Source organism: Amphiura filiformis, chromosome 17, assembly GCF_039555335.1.
Source record: "Amphiura filiformis chromosome 17, Afil_fr2py, whole genome shotgun sequence".
Taxonomy (NCBI): Eukaryota; Metazoa; Echinodermata; class Ophiuroidea; order Amphilepidida; family Amphiuridae; genus Amphiura; species Amphiura filiformis.
Window position 1 is genome coordinate 37,554,763 of NC_092644.1, and position 18,636 is coordinate 37,573,398.

The 18,636-nt window shown below is 34.9% G+C and overlaps 1 protein-coding gene across 1 annotated transcript; it reads left to right on the plus strand.

The window, feature by feature from the left end:
- The first annotated feature begins 3,308 nt into the window (after positions 1-3,308).
- On the plus strand, positions 3,309-13,364 carry LOC140137742 (uncharacterized). Its single transcript, XM_072159507.1, has 5 exons — positions 3,309-3,676; positions 8,058-8,204; positions 9,399-9,465; positions 10,061-10,159; positions 10,439-13,364. Exons 2-5 carry the CDS (start codon positions 8,088-8,090, stop codon positions 10,777-10,779), a joined length of 624 nt encoding a protein of 207 aa, XP_072015608.1. The 5' UTR covers positions 3,309-3,676; positions 8,058-8,087; the 3' UTR covers positions 10,780-13,364.
- The last annotated feature ends 5,272 nt before the right edge of the window (positions 13,365-18,636 follow it).

Here is an 18,636-nt window from a genome sequence, read left to right on the forward strand (position 1 = left end):
TTCCCGGTTGGCTCTATAGCGATTTCACAGAAAAGGTATTTCTAGTACAATGCAGCGTCGGACTCTAGCTGAGAGCGTAGCCTAAGTCATTATAGACTCCAATAATGGCTCTCCATACACAAATGAACAAACACAAGGAGGGTAGTCTCCTCCGTGGCCAGCTTGATTTCGATGGAGCGAAACCAAATTGGCTGCGGAGGAGACGGGTAATTTTGCCATGCAAATGAGCTGAGTGTCGTAGCCCTGATTATACTATAATTATATATTACATTATCTTGCTGTATTTGTCAGCTAAATGTTCAACATTGTGTTGCGTAACCCGTGCTCACCAACCCGTAATAATTTTCTGTGAACAAAAGAGGCCACAAAGTTGCCGTCGTACTGAATAGAAAATAGCATTTTTTTTCCATCATGAAATCTATTCGGCTTTCACAGTACAGTGATTTTCAAGTTCAAACGCTAGCTCTTCAAAGGTGCTGAATTCGACCATCGTGCAAATCGCCAGATATCGCATGAGCAAATTATTATAAGGGCGCACATCACTGAAAATGATGCCAGTTTTTCTCTATAAAAATGCTAATTAAAATCACTTAAACAAATTTTGATATCTGCCATCTGTGATACAATTGTAGGATTTAATATTACTAATCATTACCAATCCAAATTTAGCCAAAATTATGCAAATTTCTGCTCATTTTAATTTTTTTCTTAGAATAAAAATTAATTAAGATTTGTTCCAAGTCTACCATGTTACAATACTGATAATTCAATAAAAAAAACTTTTTAGACTGCAACAAGTCTGTCCTAAAACATTGTATTTATTTGGATAATGAATTGGAAATTCAAAATCATATTTGCTACACAAAGTAAAATTATTTGAAGTTTGAAATATATAGTGGATAAAATAAAGTCCAATTTGAAAGAATTTAATGTTTAAAGTGAATCGTTTCATAAAAAAGATGAAGATCAAGGATGTGGCGGTTGAGATTTGTCATTGGTGTGCTATAAAAACTCGAAGATCAAGGATGTAATATGAATATTAGGAAATTGTTAAAGTGAATCGTTTCATAAAAAAGATGAAGATCAAGAATGTGGCGGTTGAGATTTGTCATTGGTGTCCTATAAAAACTCAAAGATCAAGGATGTAATATGAATATCAGGAAATTGTTGAAGAGAATTGTTTCATAAAAAGACGAAGATCAAGGATGTGGCGGTTGAGATTTGTCATTGATGTTCTATAAAACTCAAAGATCAAGGATGTAATATGAATATCAGAAAATTGTTAAAGTGAATCGTATCATATAAAAAGACGAAGATCAAGGATGTGGCGGTTGAGATTTGTCATTGGTGTTCTATAAAAACTCAAAGATCAAGGATGTAATATGAATATCAGGAAATTGTTAAAGTGAATCGCTTCATAAACAAGTACCGTCGGATCCGTAGCGGTCGCTGCGGGACAAGGAATTCAATTTTGCAGTGTTGGTGTCTTTAAAGCAGGTTCAAGTTAAATTTCGGAAAAAAAAATTTCGGAAAAAAAAAAAATTCGGAAAAAAAAAAATTTGGGGAAAAAAAAAAATTAAAAAAAAAAAAAAATTTCGGAAAAAAAAAAATTTCAAAAACAAAAAATTTCGGGAAAAAAAAAAAAAAATTTGGAAAAAAAAAAAAATTTCGGAAAAAAAATTTCAAAAAAAAAATTTCGGAAAAAAAAAAATATTCGGAAAAAAAAATTTCGGAAAATTTTTTTCCAAAACAAAAAATTTCGGAAAAAAAAAAAAAAAATTTCAATTTCCTTAATTCTCTTCAAAAAATCCCAATTTCCTTAATTCTCTACAATTTCCTTACCTTCCTCAATTTCCCTCATTTTCCCAAATTTCGGGACTAAACTCTTTTCCAGTATGGGGCGGTATAGGCCCTCCCCCTCACCAAGTATCATAGCCATGCGACAAACAATGTAGACGTAACAGCATTTTTTAGCGTTTGTTACTAACGGACTAACGGACGAACAGACGGAGAGACATGGTGACTTATATATCAAGGATGTGGCGGATGAGATTTGTCATTGGTGTGCTATAAAAACTCAAAGATCAAGGATGTAATATGAATATCAGGAAATTGTTAAAGTGAATCGTTTCATAAACAAGACGAATATACGAAGCCCCGGAAGGGTCATAGTAAAAATATTTATTTTTTGTGACAGTGAAAAATATATTTTGACCTTTTTATCATACTAAATAGTGAAAATATATTTTTGGTGGGCAGCAAAAAATATATTTTCACTATTTTATCATACTAAATAGTAAAAATATATTTTTGGTGGGCAGTAAAAATATATTTTGACCTTTTTATCACACTTATTAGTGAAAATATATTTTTGGTGGGCAAAAAAAAAATATATTTTAACCTTTTTATCATACTAAATAGTAAAAATATATTTTTGATGGGCAGTAAAAATATATTTTGACCTTTTTATCACACTTATTAGTGAAAATATATTTTGGTGGGCATTAAAAATATATTTTGACATTTTTATCATACTTTATAGTGAAAATATATTTTTTGTGGGCAGTAAAAATATATTTTGACCTTTTTATCACTTAATTTATTAGTGAAAATATATTTTGGTGGGCATTAAAAATATATTTTGACCTTTTTATCATACTTAATAGTGAAAATATATTTTTGGTGGGCAGTAAAAAATATATTTTGACCTTTTATCATACTAAATGGTGAAAATATTATTTTGGTGGTGAGTTTAAAATATTTTCTTACCTTTTTATCATATTTAATAGTGAAAATATTTTTTGGTGGGCAGGAAATATATATTTTTACCTTTTTATCATACTAAATAGTGAAAATATATTTTTGGTGGGCAGCAAAAAATATATTTTGACCTTTTTATCATACTAAATAGTGAAAATATTTTTGGTGGGCAGCAAAATATATATTTTGACCTTTTATCATACTAAATAGTGAAAATATTATTTTGGTGGAGAGTTTAAAATATTTTCTTACCTTTTTATTATATTTTATAGTAAAAATATATTTTTGATGGACAGGAAAAATATTTTCTTACCTTTTTACCATACTTAGTAGTGAAAATATATTTTTGGTGGGCAGTAAAAATATATTTTGACCTTTTATCATACTAAATGGTGAAAATATTTTTTTCGGCGCGCAGAAAAATATATTTTTACTAACTTGGGGAGTCTGTTATGGTTTTAGTGAAAATATATTTTTCTGCGCCACCGAAAAAAATATTTTACTAACTTGGGGAGGCTGTTATGGTTTTAGTGAAAATATATTTTCTGCGCCACCGAAAAAAATATTTTCACCAATTTGTAAAGAACGGTAGTATTGAAGGCTGACATATCAGGAATTGTATGTCAATGATATGGTGTTTAGTGATGTCAACCTTGTGAGATTACACTGGTGCTCGGGGAATGGTGCTGGCGCCGCCGTAGCAATAACCCGGGACCAATGGCATAAACATATTCCTTCAAGTTCAACTTCAACTCTGATATTGGCAGGACCCAGAAACTCTGGGTATGACAGCCAAGCTTGTGCGGGGGTTAAGCGTGGTTACTGGCCCGGCCTGTTGGTGTGCTTTGAATGCTAGGTTACTTGGTTGGAGCTGCACTCCCGAAATCGGTCATGTCCGATGTCGGTTGCATAAAAGGTAAGCTTATCATTCACACCATTATGACCTAGCCCGAGGTACTCTGAGACGAATATACCTAAATTCGTCTCAGGAGGTACTCACACCTCCGTCACAACGATTTCCACTGTCATTCTCCGTACGTAGTGAGGAAGGGACAGGGCCCATGATGTTTGGGGCTAATTATGGGAACGCACCATTAAACGCGCCCATTGAAATACACGGTAAAAGGCCTACATTTGGATCTCGTTTTGGCACTTGAATTACGTATTTCAACTATAAAGCTTGGTATCAAATTAAAGCTGATCATATGTAGAATATTATTCTGTTAACGGAATATATTGCTAACCACCGACTTTTTTGTTATTTTGCCGAAAGAAAAATTGTGCAAATTCAACCCTAAAAAATCACTCAATTTTGGAAACCGGACGTTGTTCAAATTCGCGCCAGAACTTCAACTCTGAAATAAAATTTGGGAATTTTTCTCAAATTTGGGCATGTATACACTTGTCGGAAGCAAATGAGCTGAAAATGGGCAAGATTTGACTATACGTTCAGAAAATAAAGCCGCAACAAGCTCAAATAAGCGGTGGACTATTTTAACCGAATTTCACTGGTACATAAATCGTGGAGTGATTTGGTGGTGCGCCCTCTTATAGGTATGCCAGGGCCAGGCAAACACACTTGCTAGTCAGCCAAATTCGCCGACAATGTCAATTGATGCATTTTACACAGAATACTGGCCGAAGAAAGATACCTACATAAATATGTTTTCTATACTTCACTTGACCCAAATATATGATTTTTTATGGTGATATATAAAGTCACCCGCACATGGAATTTTAGAGGATTTTGATAGCAGTTCCATTAAAAAAGCAGCTATCATATAATGAGACTAAGATCTAGAAACACCCCGAAATGCCGCTTTTGGGGAATTTTGCTAGCTGAATCTTTTTTGACATTGTTTGATGAAAGTCAATCTTTGACAAGATGTAACTTTGCTACGGAAAGTGCTATGAAAAAAAGGTTTTCAGTTTTGGCTTTGTTTACTCAAGGGCTTTAATTTGATATATAAAATGCTGCAGTTTGATGGCAAATTTGAATTCACCTAGCATACAGGTAATTATGACCATGTTGTTGAACTTGTTGGAGTACATGGATCGAATCCATGGGTTCCTACACTCACACTGAGGGCCGATGACCGGGCCGATGACACACATTCGATGGGTGTATTGTTGGAGCTAGCCCTAGCCTAGACATGCTACTTGCTAGAACTCTGGCCATGATCATGATGATAATTGATATTATAGTAACCGTTTTTACTTTTACTAAATGCCAGATCGAGGTGCTTTACATTGAAAGACTGGTAGATACAAATAGCATGATAGCTCGATGCTTGAAAGGAAAGAATACATCCCCTGCCCTGCAGTAAAAGTTGGAAGCACTCCAGTTCAATGGCAATGCATTGAACTGCATGGTGTCCATTTGGTCGCTAAAAATATTCATAATGAAACCCATATTGTGCTTGAGTTGAGAACACAATCGTCGGTCATTTCTAAATTGCACACTCAATCGCTTGCAGAAAACTGAATCACACGCATGATCATTAGTCAGTGTGCTAAATCCCGGGGCTAAATGGCTGTGCCTGCATGTGCAGCCTGTGCCTGTTTTGCAGAAGCATACGGTCTGGACTGACAAATTTACCTTACTAAATTACTGTCCATGACGACACGATAGTTACTGTGTGGATCATATTAAGGTACAATGTAGACTGGGGAGTCATACCGGCCCAAGTCAGAGATCCGTCAACTGTTTTTTGACACACTAAAACAATTTTTTAAATTGTCAAATTTGACTAATAGCTTGGCTAACATTTATGTATCTTCGCAAGATAATTTGCTTACTTTTAACTGGAAACACAGGCGCTGAAGTACAAATTCTGACCATATTATGATAGGCAAGCTCACATCACACACTATAGGTGGCGCTATTCGTCCATAGTGAAGTGAAATGGTCGCATGTCATGAACTGGGCTATCAAATATGGGGATTTGTTACTAGTGAATAGGTTTTATATGGTTCATCAATAGCTCAATTACAGAATTACATCCCGTAAAGAAGTAAATTTGGTGTCATTTTGTTGCTATTGATCTCCCCTTTCATTTAAGACCATTTATAGCTCATTTGGATTAGTAACAAGCGAATTGGGGGTCAAAATGTCTGAGTGTGTTGCGGGGATCGGAGGACGTCGGTATGTCGCATGGGAGGACGTCGCACACTCATAGGAATTACGCACAAAAAGCAAAAAAGGAAGAAACTTTGAAATGCTGTACAGATTTAGTAGCATGAACCACAAATTTCATACGTGTATACATGCAGTATTCTTGATACTAGATCTATTTCATGTAATTGATATATACAGTTTTGAATGTTATGCAACCTATTAATTGATTCATTGACTGCTTAAAAGTACATTTTGACCCATTTTCTGTGGGGTTTTTGTGTAGGGCCTACCTTGTTCATACTTCCTTTCTACGTTTTGAAACATTGATAACCAAATAGAACAGAAATTATTAATATTAAACAAGAAATACAAGATTAATATATACACGGTATGTGTTGTTTGTCACCACACAACAAAACCCTATGTATTATGAAGAAGATGGATTTTTTGGTCATCACATAACAAAAATCATCTCCGCTTAGACCACCCTGTATTCTCAATATTTGCTCTATACTACTAGTACTAGCAGAAGGAAATTTAAGCAATTATGTGATTTTTAAAAAACTTATCTACATGGTAAATGATCAAACATCAGATAAAGAAGTCTTTAAAGGGATACAAATGTATAGCTTGAAAGCTTATTTTTCACTTGGTAAAAATACACAATTTTGACCACCCTGTATGCTCTAACCACAATGAAATCAGCCACCAGACTTTTTTTAAACTAAAAGGCCATGGTTACATCCTTCTAGATCAGTATCTGTTTTTAGTTATCATTGGGAGAAAAATACCAGTGTTTATTAAATTACCAGGTACATTTATTTAAAATTTATTATTATGTTACACCTTGTACATTTTACCCACCCTGAATATTGATGTTGTTTTTGCCACATATGAGAACCTTGTAATGTAGACTTCCTAAAAATGTATACTTTCCTATACATGATATACACATACAAAATAAAAAGTTACGTTCAGTTGAATAGGGCCTACAAATTGGTGTGATTTTTGACATTTGTGTAACACTTTTTATGCCCAGTTCATGAAATGCGACCAAATGTGCATGTACGGTCCAAAAATGGCTATACTGTGGGGCTCAATGGAAAAAATCACTAAAATTAATTTTGACAACCAAAACCTTGTGATGTTGACTTGACACATAGTGCAATCTATGTTCCACCAAGTCGACACTCGTTTTAAGCTCAAAAGCGATTTCTGTGTAAATCAAGACCGTTCAGCTTTCTTACCCTTACAGTAAAGAATAGGGAGGTCATATCTGGGGTCACATACAGTAGTGGACATACGTTGTACATTATGTGCCTGCTGTCACAATTTCACACGTACACAACATTTTTGACAATTTGGTGACACTATTTTTGTCTATAACTTCAAAAGTATATGCACTAGAAACATGATTGACCCCTTATTGTTTAGGTAATTTGATTCTCTTTCAAATGAAAGAACTTTCAGCTAAAAATATTGGACTTCAAAATTTTATGAACATCCCTAATTTGAGTCCGTTTAATTCTGCAAACTTGCTTGATCAAAGTTGTTTTGACGACTGTCAACTGCGTCGCTGATTAAAGATTTGAGAAAATCCAGTGCTGGAAAAATCAATCCATCTACCGATTTGCAAAGGTTGACTTGTCATTGCAAACTGATGGTGATACCGTACCCTTCCGGTTCTTGAACATCTGAGCCCAGCACTACATGTGTTGATCACCTATTTACAATAGCAAGTGACCATGCATATACCCCAAAGTCACATACATTTTCTTATGGAGGGCAGAATTAACCGTCCATTTGTTACCGAAATGAGTAACATGTAATTGAGAAAACAAATGGACATAGCTGCTTCTGGCTCTAAGCCCTCGAAATATTAACTGTCTTAAATTCGTGTCATGGTCGAAATATAATCACTCGGTGAAAGATGTATTGTTCCATTCCACTTGGAACAGTCCATCTTTCACCTTGTGATTATATTTCGACCATCAAACTCATAGACCGTTAATATTTGTATACTATCACACTTTGTTATAGTATTATCGGTTTGTAGTAGCATTTCAATCTAAAATTTAGACTTACACCAATGTTCGGTTCAATGTGATTATTAAGTAAAGGGATGCGAGGCTCAACATATTCTAACACACAATTGTGTTTATTAATTTGTTTAATATAGCCACCAGCAGCAAGTACCCACTGGCCACTTATGACCATTGCAGCAGCCGGTTCCCAAGATGGTGCTCTACAGCCAACAGGTGTTGATGATGCCCTGCCTGAAAGCATGGAGCCCATTTGGAGGAAACTTAACAAACCAATGCAACCAGTAAGTTTTTGTAGATAACTGATCACGAAATCATGCAATCCATTGCCTGTGTTATTGGTGCTGTTGGTTTAGAAAGATTATTGAATTCTTGATTTAATTAGAAGTTTTTGTTCGGCAGGAATACCAGTTCTTAGCATATCCGCTGTTAGTAAAACTTGCTTGGAGTGTGGATTATATGTGTGAGAAAGAAACTGGTATTAGTAAAATGCTGTCAAATATTTGCTTGGTTTAATAGTCATGAAAGTGCATGGAGGCCAGGAGATGTAGCAGTGATATTTACCTCCTGTTTAGTATGTAACAAGGCATCTTCATTGGTCCTGCTGTTTGACATCGCAATGGCCGAGTTCTCAGTTCTTTGACTCTTATCTGTGTTGTGACCCAAGTCCCAAAGTAATGACAGCAATACAATATTCTGAATATCCAGAGACAACAAGCATTTGTTTCAATGTAAACTTTGTAACTTTGCTTAAATTTATAAACAATCTATGATTTATAATGCTGTTTGCAGAGAAAACTTTGGTTAAATGATCTACGTACTTGCCCTAGCTCAACACCTGAATTCTTATTAGTAGGCATACATACATTATACTGGGTATAATATTGACTTTCATCAAAATGTTACTTCTGGTGGTTTAAATGTATCCAAAGCTTAGTGAAAGTAAAATAGATATATAGGTTAGATACAAAGTTTCCTGTTTTAACGGTGAAAATATGTTGAATATTTTAAAAAGAAAAGAAGTGCAAAAGTGATGTGTCTACACATTTACATGTATAAATATTATATACCCCACAGGGAAGTGTGAAGACTGACCCCTGACACAGTGACAGTGCATAGGACTGGCCTAGCGCTGGAGCAATGCATATCACATTACAAAATTATTGAAATCCACACAATGAGTCAAGAAAGTGTAGATTTATTTTGTTTTACCAGTAGGCCATCAGCGGAACTTTGTCCTTTTTGAGGACTCTTCTTGTTTAGATTGCTTTCACTTGAGTCCTATAATAATCAAGGCTGGATCTCAGATGTAACACGGTCTCTTGAATTTAGTGGTCAAATGTTGAGTCAAGATGTGAAATACAATGTTTTAAATGAGTGATTCCAAAATTCAATTCTACTTTCAGTAATCACCTTATTGTGTGGTCGCACACACAGTATTCATTGTTTTCATTGTTTTTACTCCCAATCTCTTATAGATGACTATTGGATCACAAGGAAAAATCAGCAAGTCACAACATCAATCAAGACATATGTTTGATCCAGGTACTTATATATGTAAAAAACTACAACTGTCTGTACCCCTTTCTAGCATAGTGTTTACAAGGTTGCCCTTCCAAACAGACAAATGTCCTAAAACACCAAGTGATAATGACACACAAGTCCGCTACATCATCTGAATTAAATAGGCAATCAGAAGCGTCAAATTATGTCCTCTTCCACAGGCTGCTTCTTTTACATTGGGAGTAACGGACAGCCTGTAGTAGATGCTAGCATGCTATGAAAAATTTGAACATTAATAAATCTTACCAAAAAGTATGCACTTTTTTCTTCAAAAACAGCACAATGTTTTCTTAATACCTATACTAGACTGTTGGGGGGGACATACAAAATGAACCACCAGTCCCCCTGCCTTACTCTTCTAAGTTCTAACACAGCACAATGTTGTGTTTGCTATTCACGCTTAACCAATCAGATCGCTAGAAGTTGTTGCTGAGCATCTGTGCTTCTGTGATATTTTTGTTTATAACATGTTCATGCTCTCGCTGTGGCTCACAGTTAGATGATTAAGCTATGTTATTTTCAATACTTCATTGATGTTTCACGAATTAATTAGAATTCATAACTTTTACAATCATAGGACATGATGAAGATGACCACCTAGAAGAAGTAACTGGGGATCCACTTGACAAAGAGGATGAAAACATTCATGAGGCCGAGTTGGAGAATTCTTACGAAGGTATTTTGATTGTTGAAATTTTAGAATTAGGATTTTAAGTTCTCCTGATGAAATCATACACACACAGTTTGGTCACCAAAGGTTAAAGGTTAAATACTGTCTGATGATATACTTGCTGAATAGCAAAGGAGAAAAGTTATTTTGTAGTAAACTTGGTCATTTGGGGAAAAATAGAATTTGTGTTGTAAGTGTTTTTTTGACTAAAAAATCATAACATTTGTAAAAGGACTGCAACTTCATATTGATTAATTTCATGCTATTGTTATTTTCATTTGACAGATGAGGAGACAAATCTGACCCAGTATTCTGCAATTGAGAATGGTGATATGGTGGCAGTATATGTTGACCATTTCTGGAAATCCAGTCCCCTGATTGGACAGGTAGTTGATGTCAACATGGAGGAAGGTATCATTGTGATCCAGTGGTTCTACGCATCCTGGTCTGGAAAGTGTGGGCCACTGTTTCTTGGAGGAGGAGCCCACAAGCAGCCCAAGACCGAGTGTCTGGACATAAGGTCTGTGTTGCTGTGGGGATTTAAACTTACTCCAGCAAAATACTTAAAGTCTGCCACTGTGGTCAAATTGAAGAGAGCCTACAAGGAGATAGGTTTGAAGTGGTAGATATATCAACAGCAACATTTGAACATCAATTAATGCTACAGCCTATGTGAGGACACACAACTGGGCAGTAGACATGTAGCAGAGCAATGGAAAAATAACTTTGATTTCTGTGATACTTATTTGATTTTAAATCAAACATTAAAGCTGAATTTATACTCGATCGCTTTTGCAGAAAAGCGATTCTCACGCATGCTCAGTATTTACTTACATTTCCAGAGAGTCAAGCCGATCAATCGATTCAAATCGCTGAGGCAAAAACAATGTTGCTTTTGCGAGTTGAAGAAATCTCAACTTCCCAGCGATATTGCTTGACACGTGAATGCATCAACCAATCATTTCCAACCAACTGGATCTATTATTTTGCTAATTAATTTATCTTTCTCGATTATTAACTTTCGATGATGAATTAATTCAAAACAAAAATATTGACATAAATGGATGTTCTAAAAATGTATTTTGTGACATTTCGAACATTGTAATTGTCGTCTGCAATCGCCATCGCCGTGATAAGTATAAATGCAAAAGCGACGATTGCCCATCGCTTTTCAAAAGCGTTTTATCACAATTGCTTGGCGATTGAGTATAAATTCAGCTTAACACGTTCTATAATCAATTCTCATTTGAATATTTGCTAACAAATATATATGGTATGTAAGCCATGAGCCTTGTCCACTGCCAGAATGATTATCAATGGTACAAACTGGACTATCCTCTACCCAAAATGACAAAGATCTACGTAGATGTTACATTCACAATTCTTAAGCTATACTTAATACATTATAATGCTAGTTGCTACACAGTGTTTCAAGTTTTCACTCTCCTCTGGCAGCCGATTACCTGGTCCAGAGCTCTGCTCAGTTGGTAATTCACTTCTTTGAGGTGTATGTGTTACGAGGGGTGATCAATCAGAAATTGGCCTAACTTTACATAGTGTCCTGTGTTAAGAATGTTAACCGCAATCCAAAGTCAGTAGTCCACTTGGGAAGCTAACAGACAGGGGAGTATGGTGACTGAAAAGATCAGATGTGAAAATCTATCAATTGCACAAAAATTAATACAAATCATTTATGCCTAATGTAATAGCCAGAGTATGCAAAATGGGCAAGTGGGCTACAGAGCAGTCTAGCATGCAGAAATGAAAAGGTGGTCTATTCTTGTAATTAAAGTAAAACAATAAATTAATTAAAATCGCATTCCGTATTTAACGGAAGGGCTTTGAGACCAACTATCAAGATTAAAAATTAAGATGGCCTAATCACTGCGCATCATTGGCGCATGATATAAAGTCTGTTGTCATTGATAGATTGACTCTGTGGAAAGGCTTGAAAATGAGGGAGTTTCGTAAAAAAATTTTATTTGGTGGTTTTGTTGCGTTATTTTCAAATTGAGTCTCATTCATTCTGTGCTAAAAACAAAAATGGTACATTTTCTGGCTGGAAGTAAATTTGATGAGGAATCCAATCACTTACTTTTTTTTTTTTTTTAGAGTTAATATGCTTATTTATATACCTCATATATAGATTCCTGTCATCTGATTGGTTGAAAGTGCAGTCATGGAATTAACTACATGTATGCCCTCAAAATGAACTATGGTCCGGTCATGGAAATGAACTATGGACTGGTCATGTGTGTCCCGGTGTTTGAGTATACTATTGCTGGTTTAGGGTGGCTTGTCTGGAGATATTCTAATTTATATCTCGACATGAAATGATAATAGAATGAAGATGGATACTACACAGACTACACCCTCCATGTTGGTCTTCTTGTAAAGCCTAGTTTTAACTTCTTTCCATTTGACAATCATATGCAAAGTCTTATTACCATGAAACTTGAAACAGATCCATGGAAATTATCATATGGATGTCATGTTGAAGGTCAAGTACTGAGGTCAAAGGTCATTTAAGGTGAAGTTGTTACAATGACAATTTCAAAATTGGTCTTAATTTGCAAAGTTTAAGTCCAATTGCCATGATACCTGCAACATAGATTCAATCGCCTTTATGAGCAATAAGGTCAAGGTCATTTGAGATCAAGTTGGAAAATATTATATAACGATCTAAACTTGCTCAAAATTGTTCATGTTTTACAAAGCTGAAATCCAGTTGCTTGAAACTTGGAACATCTATGAATAAAATCAACATTCTAATGATCATGTTTGGGTTATCGCAAAATTGGGCGAGACTTCGTTCGAGAACTGCTGTTTGCCTAAATTTTTCACTTTGTTCAACCATAACATTTTCAAACTTACCCCTGCGTATAGCCCTGTACTGTAATAATAATTTTGGATTCTTTGATGAAAGCTTTCTTAAAAATATATACTTTTGCTAGGGTAGGGTGCATACTTTTGAATTATTTAACTTAAATGTGCGAAGGTGTATAAACGTGAAATATCAGACATGCCACAAAAAAGTTCCCATGTTACGATGCATGACGTTATAAAGCTTGAAATACAGCCTTAATTTGCGTAGTTTGATTAAAATTGAATATTGTTTTGGATGTTGTTCAGCCAAGTTTAATCCAACAAATATACCTCTATGAACAATTTCAAGATTTGCAAGGATTTATTTTCATTAATTTTGCATATCGTCAGCCTGTTACGCTTAGCATTCTCCATTAACTTGTGGAATACAATGTATTCCACAAGTTAATGAAAAAATCTTGACTGAAAATTTGATTAATTATTGGTTTATTACTCAGAAAATCAAAATTGCAAATGAGAAATATGTAAAAATGACTTAGGCAATTAGTGTAGCAGGCTGACGATATGTTACTTGACTTGTTCATTGGGACAGAAATTTATGACCCAACGAGTGAATTATGAACATTTTGTTTTACTTGGCATCTGTTACTTGACATGTTCATAGGGACAGAAATTTTGACCCAATGAGTGAAATATAAACCTTTTGTTTATGTGGTATTTGTTACTTAACTTGTTCATAGGGACAGAAATTTTTGACCCAATGAGTGAATTTCAAACCTTTTGTTTTGTTACTTAACTTGTTCATAGGGACAGAATTATTTAACCTAATGAGTGAAATATAAACCTTTTGTTTATGTGGTATTTGTTACTTAACTTGTTCATAGGGACAGAAATTTTTGACCCAATGAGTGAATTTCAAACCTTTTGTTTTGTTACTTAACTTGTTCATAGGGACAGAATTTTTAACCTAATGAGTGAATTTCAAACCTTTTGTTTTGTTAATTGACATTTTCATTAGGACAGAAATTTTTAACCTAATGAGTGAATTTCAAACCTTTTGTTTTGTTATTTAACTTGTTCATAGGGACAGAATTTTTAACCTAATGAGTGAATTTCAAACCTTTTGTTTTGTTGATTGACATTTTCATTAGGACAGAAATTTTTAACCTAATGAGTGAATTTCAAACCTTTTGTTTTGTTAATTGACATTTTCATTAGGACAGAAATTTTTAGCCTAATGAGTGAATTTCAGACCTTTTGTTTTGTTAATTGACATTTTCATTAGGACAGACATTTTTGACCTAATGAGTGAATTTCAAATCTTTTGTTTTGTTAATTGACATTTTCATTAGGACAGAAATTTTTGACCTAATGAGTGAATTTCAGACCTTTTGTTTTGTTAATTGACATTTTCATTAGGACAGAAATTTTTGACCTAATGAGTGAATTTCAGACCTTTTGATTTGTAAATTGACATGTTCATTAGGACAGAAATTTTTGACCCAATGAGTGAATTACAAATCTGTTGTTTACTTGTTAATTGACATGATCATAGGGACAAACATTTTTTTTTCTATTAGTGAATTAGAAACCGATTCATTATACCTGAAATTGTATTTGTAGTTCATACTCTTTAAGCTTAACATAAATAAAGTGATGATGCCACTTTCATTGTGTATATTTTTGTACTTTGTAGAAATTTGTTGTACTTTGTAGAATTGTTTAAGGACTTGTATTTGTCAATTTGTACATATATGGAAACTAAATAAAAGATATATTTATTTTGATTTTACCACAAATCTTCTGTTGTTTCCTGAATTCTCTGGCGGTATGAAGATAAACAGGTTTTACACCATCATAATAGCAGAGAAATAAGCACGTAAAGCTGAAGCAGACTATTTCACTGTTAAAAGGTCTTGAAAAGTACCTAATAACAGAGGCAACTGATGTTGATTTCTGGTGAATGAGAGTTTCATGCAGAAAGAAACTACACTCAGAACCGAAACAGATTAAGTGGCATGTTCATTACGTGGATGATTGCAGTTTATCACCATTTAGCAAAATCAGCGGGACAAGGGTAAACCCTATGACTTGGGCCTGCAATGATAGCTACTCCCAAGATCAGTACCATTGCAGCGGGGAGGGGGAGGATGGGACTACAAAAATTCAGAAGACAATAAGGAAGACAACAAAGAAGAAAGGGGGAAAGAAAAAAAAAGAATGAAAGGTCTTCTCATACCTGTTTCACACCAAAATTCAATCATGCACATTATCCCAATAAAGGTTTTAGTCATTTCCAAGCAAACACAAAAACGGAATTCCCGCATATCAATACACTGCCAAGCACAGTGAATATCGCAATAATTTATCTCCAATTGGGTCTTTTAGTATTAAAGGTCTTAGTTTTGGGGTCTTAGTTTTTGGGTCTTAGTTTTTGGGTCTAATTGACCAATATTTTGCTAAAAATCCATGCATAAATGTTCAGGGTACCGTACTTTTATTTTGCACAATTTTGCCCTGAAACTTGGTCAAAGTGTTTCTAATATGTTCTAATGTATTATACAGTGAAGCCGTCCCCTAATTTGCATATGCAAATATGCTAATTAGAGGGCGGGTTCACTATATAATACATTAGAACATAATTAGAAACACTTTGACCAAGTTTCAGGGCAAAAAGTATGCAAAATAAAAGTACCTGAACATTTATGCATTGATTTTTAGCAAAATATTGGCAAAATTACATATTAACGAGCCTTTCTAGTCCTTTTAGCTCATATTGATTATTGACAAATTTTGACCTTTCATAATTGAAGATATGGATTTTTTCCCAAAAAGACCTAATTTGTGGTTTGGAAAAAAAAACCATATCTTCAATACGAAAGGTCAAAATTTTCAATTGATCGTCAGCTTTTCATCCCACCTACATATACACTTAAGCATAAATCATTAGATTTAGGGAAAGTGGGGTAATCAGGCACCTTTCGTTAAGGCTACACAGGTACAAGATTTAATAAAGTTCATCAGTGAAAATCATATCAATGCAAAGTAGGAGTAATGCTCTAACTAGTAACCAGTTTTTAATAACTCAACATCTATAGTTAATAAGTTATAATTAAAAATTCCAAAAATTTAAAAAAAAAAAAATTCATACATCCAGCTAACAATCAAGTATCAAACATAATTTCCATCCATACTTCATCTGTGTCCCTTGCCGCATTAACTGTCATCCAGCTAATAAATCACTTTTCAGATAAAAAGTCAAAAATGGCAATTTCTGTTTTTTCGTAATTTTCACAAAGAAAGACGAGACCCAAAGCGCTGGTAGTAGGCCTATAGTACACGTGAGGTACACCTTGAAGTAGCTATGAGGTAGTATAATAGTGCCACCCTTCTCCGTTTAGCTGCAATCGATGTGTCCGGGATTCCCCACAGTCCGGCATTACCCCACTTTCCCCTATAAAGCGATTGGTGGACCATTTTGGCACTTAAACTGTGAAATAATTTTATTGAACAGTTGAACATGTTGCAAAGGCCGAAAATTTGTGAAATGACGGTCCATGAAGCCTTTCGTGGGCACGTTTTCCCTATTATTGTAGGCCTATAGATTGTGTTAAACACAGAGCCTAAATTGGCAAATGTCGAAACTGAGCAGTAAGCAAAAATGGCCACTTGTTTATCCACTGCGCAGAGGGGTATCTGAGGGGGATGTTCCCCCCTGAAAGGGAAAATTGCAAAATGAAGGTCCAATTGAAGCTCTGTACATTGGGAGTAGGTTCTTAATGCCAAAAGTCGAGAATAAATGCTCAATATCGGGTGTTTCTCTATTCAGATCTTGCAATATTTGAACGAGTACGTTTTCAAGATTTTGTAGGCCTACGCATTGGACTTTGGGACTTTGGATTTGAAGAAGTCCGCAAAGTGCCTATAAAAGCGTAAATACGCGTGTTTTGTGCGTTAAAGTAAACCCTGGTAGAAATAAATCATTTATAGGGTCTATGGTATAACTGACTATATATTTACGGAACTTTGGCCACTGGAATTTTATTGCCATTTTTTGAAACAGGAAACTGAGTACGTAAATTAGCTACATGTATTTGAAATTTTATTTTTTTACACTTTCGCTGGGTAGGGATCACTGAATGGGTCTTTACAAATTCAAATATGAGACACAAAAAATACCCAAGTCTAGTGCAAACAATCATTACCTAGGGGGGGTTAACAACCCCCCAGCTAGGTCCTGTTTTTCTATCCAATTTCTTTCTTTCTTTTCTTTCTTTCTTTCTTTCTTTCTTTCTTTCTTTCTTTCTTTCTTTCTTTCTTTCTTTCTTTCTTTCTTTTTCTTTCTTTCTTTTCTTTCTTTCTTTCTTTCTTTCTTTCTTTCTTTCTTTTCTTTCTTTCTTTCTTTCTTTCTTTCTTTCTTTCTTTCTTTCTTTCTTTCTTTCTTTCTTTCTTTCTTTCTTTCTTTCTTTCTTTCTTTCTTTCTTTCTTTCTTTCTTTCTTTCTTTCTTTCTTTCATTCTTTCTTTATTTATTTATTTATTTCTTTATTTTTTTATTTATTTATTTATTTATTTATTCATTCATTCATTCATTCATTCATTCTGCTGGCAACAAACTTTAAAATGCTTCTCCTCGTACATGTTACACCCTACAATTACGTAACTTGCACATATGTTTTATCTGATGATAAACTCCCGGCCCTTTGTTTTAACATTTGGGGCCCTGGGGGAATATAGTGTTTGACTAATGAGGTTCATGAACATATATTGAAGTATAATTCTCAGGTGCTCTCGGTAGACTCAAGCTGGGCACTGTAGCTGCTTTATTTAGGGCCTATAACGGCCGGCCCTATGTTTTTGCGTTTTGGGGCCCACATTATGTGACATATGGGGCTGATATGTTCATATAACAATATAATTCTGAGGTGCAACCTGTGTACAAACTCTGAGCCCTGAAGCTGCTTTATTTGACGAGAAACAGTCGGACCTTTCTTTTAACATTTCGGGCCCTGGGGCCCATACTATTTAACTTATGGGGCTCATGTACATAATGTTGAAGTATAATTCGTTTATATTTACAATCTGATCAAAGTGTTTTCAATCTCTGACAAATGCTGAAGCTTGTAACGGGGTCATTGGGTGAGAACATGACCTTTTTTTTAAATGGAATCTTTGGGTGAGAGCCGAAAAAGCTCTACAGAAACCTCGAAAATCGAATTTCTAGTTCTAAATGGCTTCAAATTCCTTTGTTTTTTCAAAATAAGTAACAAAATCAGTGATAAATGAAAGTTGCTGTTCAAATTGAACTTGTAAGGGTCTTTGGGTGACAGATCAAATGGAAAAATAAGGGTCTTCGGGTGACAGAGCATGTGTTCGTAAAAAATATGGGGTCTTTGGGTGACAGCGATGCTGAAAAAGGGGTCTTTTAAGACAGCCCTACATACGCGTCACCTCCAAAGTTGAGTGCCCCCCCAGGTTGTAACGCCGGTCGTCTAGTTTCTATCCTCAAATTAGTTGATCATGAGTGCGGCCACCACTACAAACGGAATGCCGAATCCCGATACGTCCTGTTTTGCAAATGAGAGGGCGCTATGAATATCAGAATCTTTAACAGAATCAGAATCCGAGGGACCAGGCGGCGAGTGGCATGATAGCATAG

What these genes read in the sequence shown, in the direction of transcription:
- LOC140137742 (XM_072159507.1), top strand. Translation starts at nt 8,088, where the DNA reads ATGACCATTGCAGCAGCCGGTTCCCAAGATGGTGCTCTACAGCCAACA. An exon ending in AAGACATATGTTTGATCCAG is followed by an intron (nt 9,466 to 10,060) that starts GTACTTATATAT and finishes TTACAATCATAG; the next exon opens with GACATGATGAAGATGACCAC. An exon ending in GTTGGAGAATTCTTACGAAG is followed by an intron (nt 10,160 to 10,438) that starts GTATTTTGATTG and finishes TTCATTTGACAG; the next exon opens with ATGAGGAGACAAATCTGACC.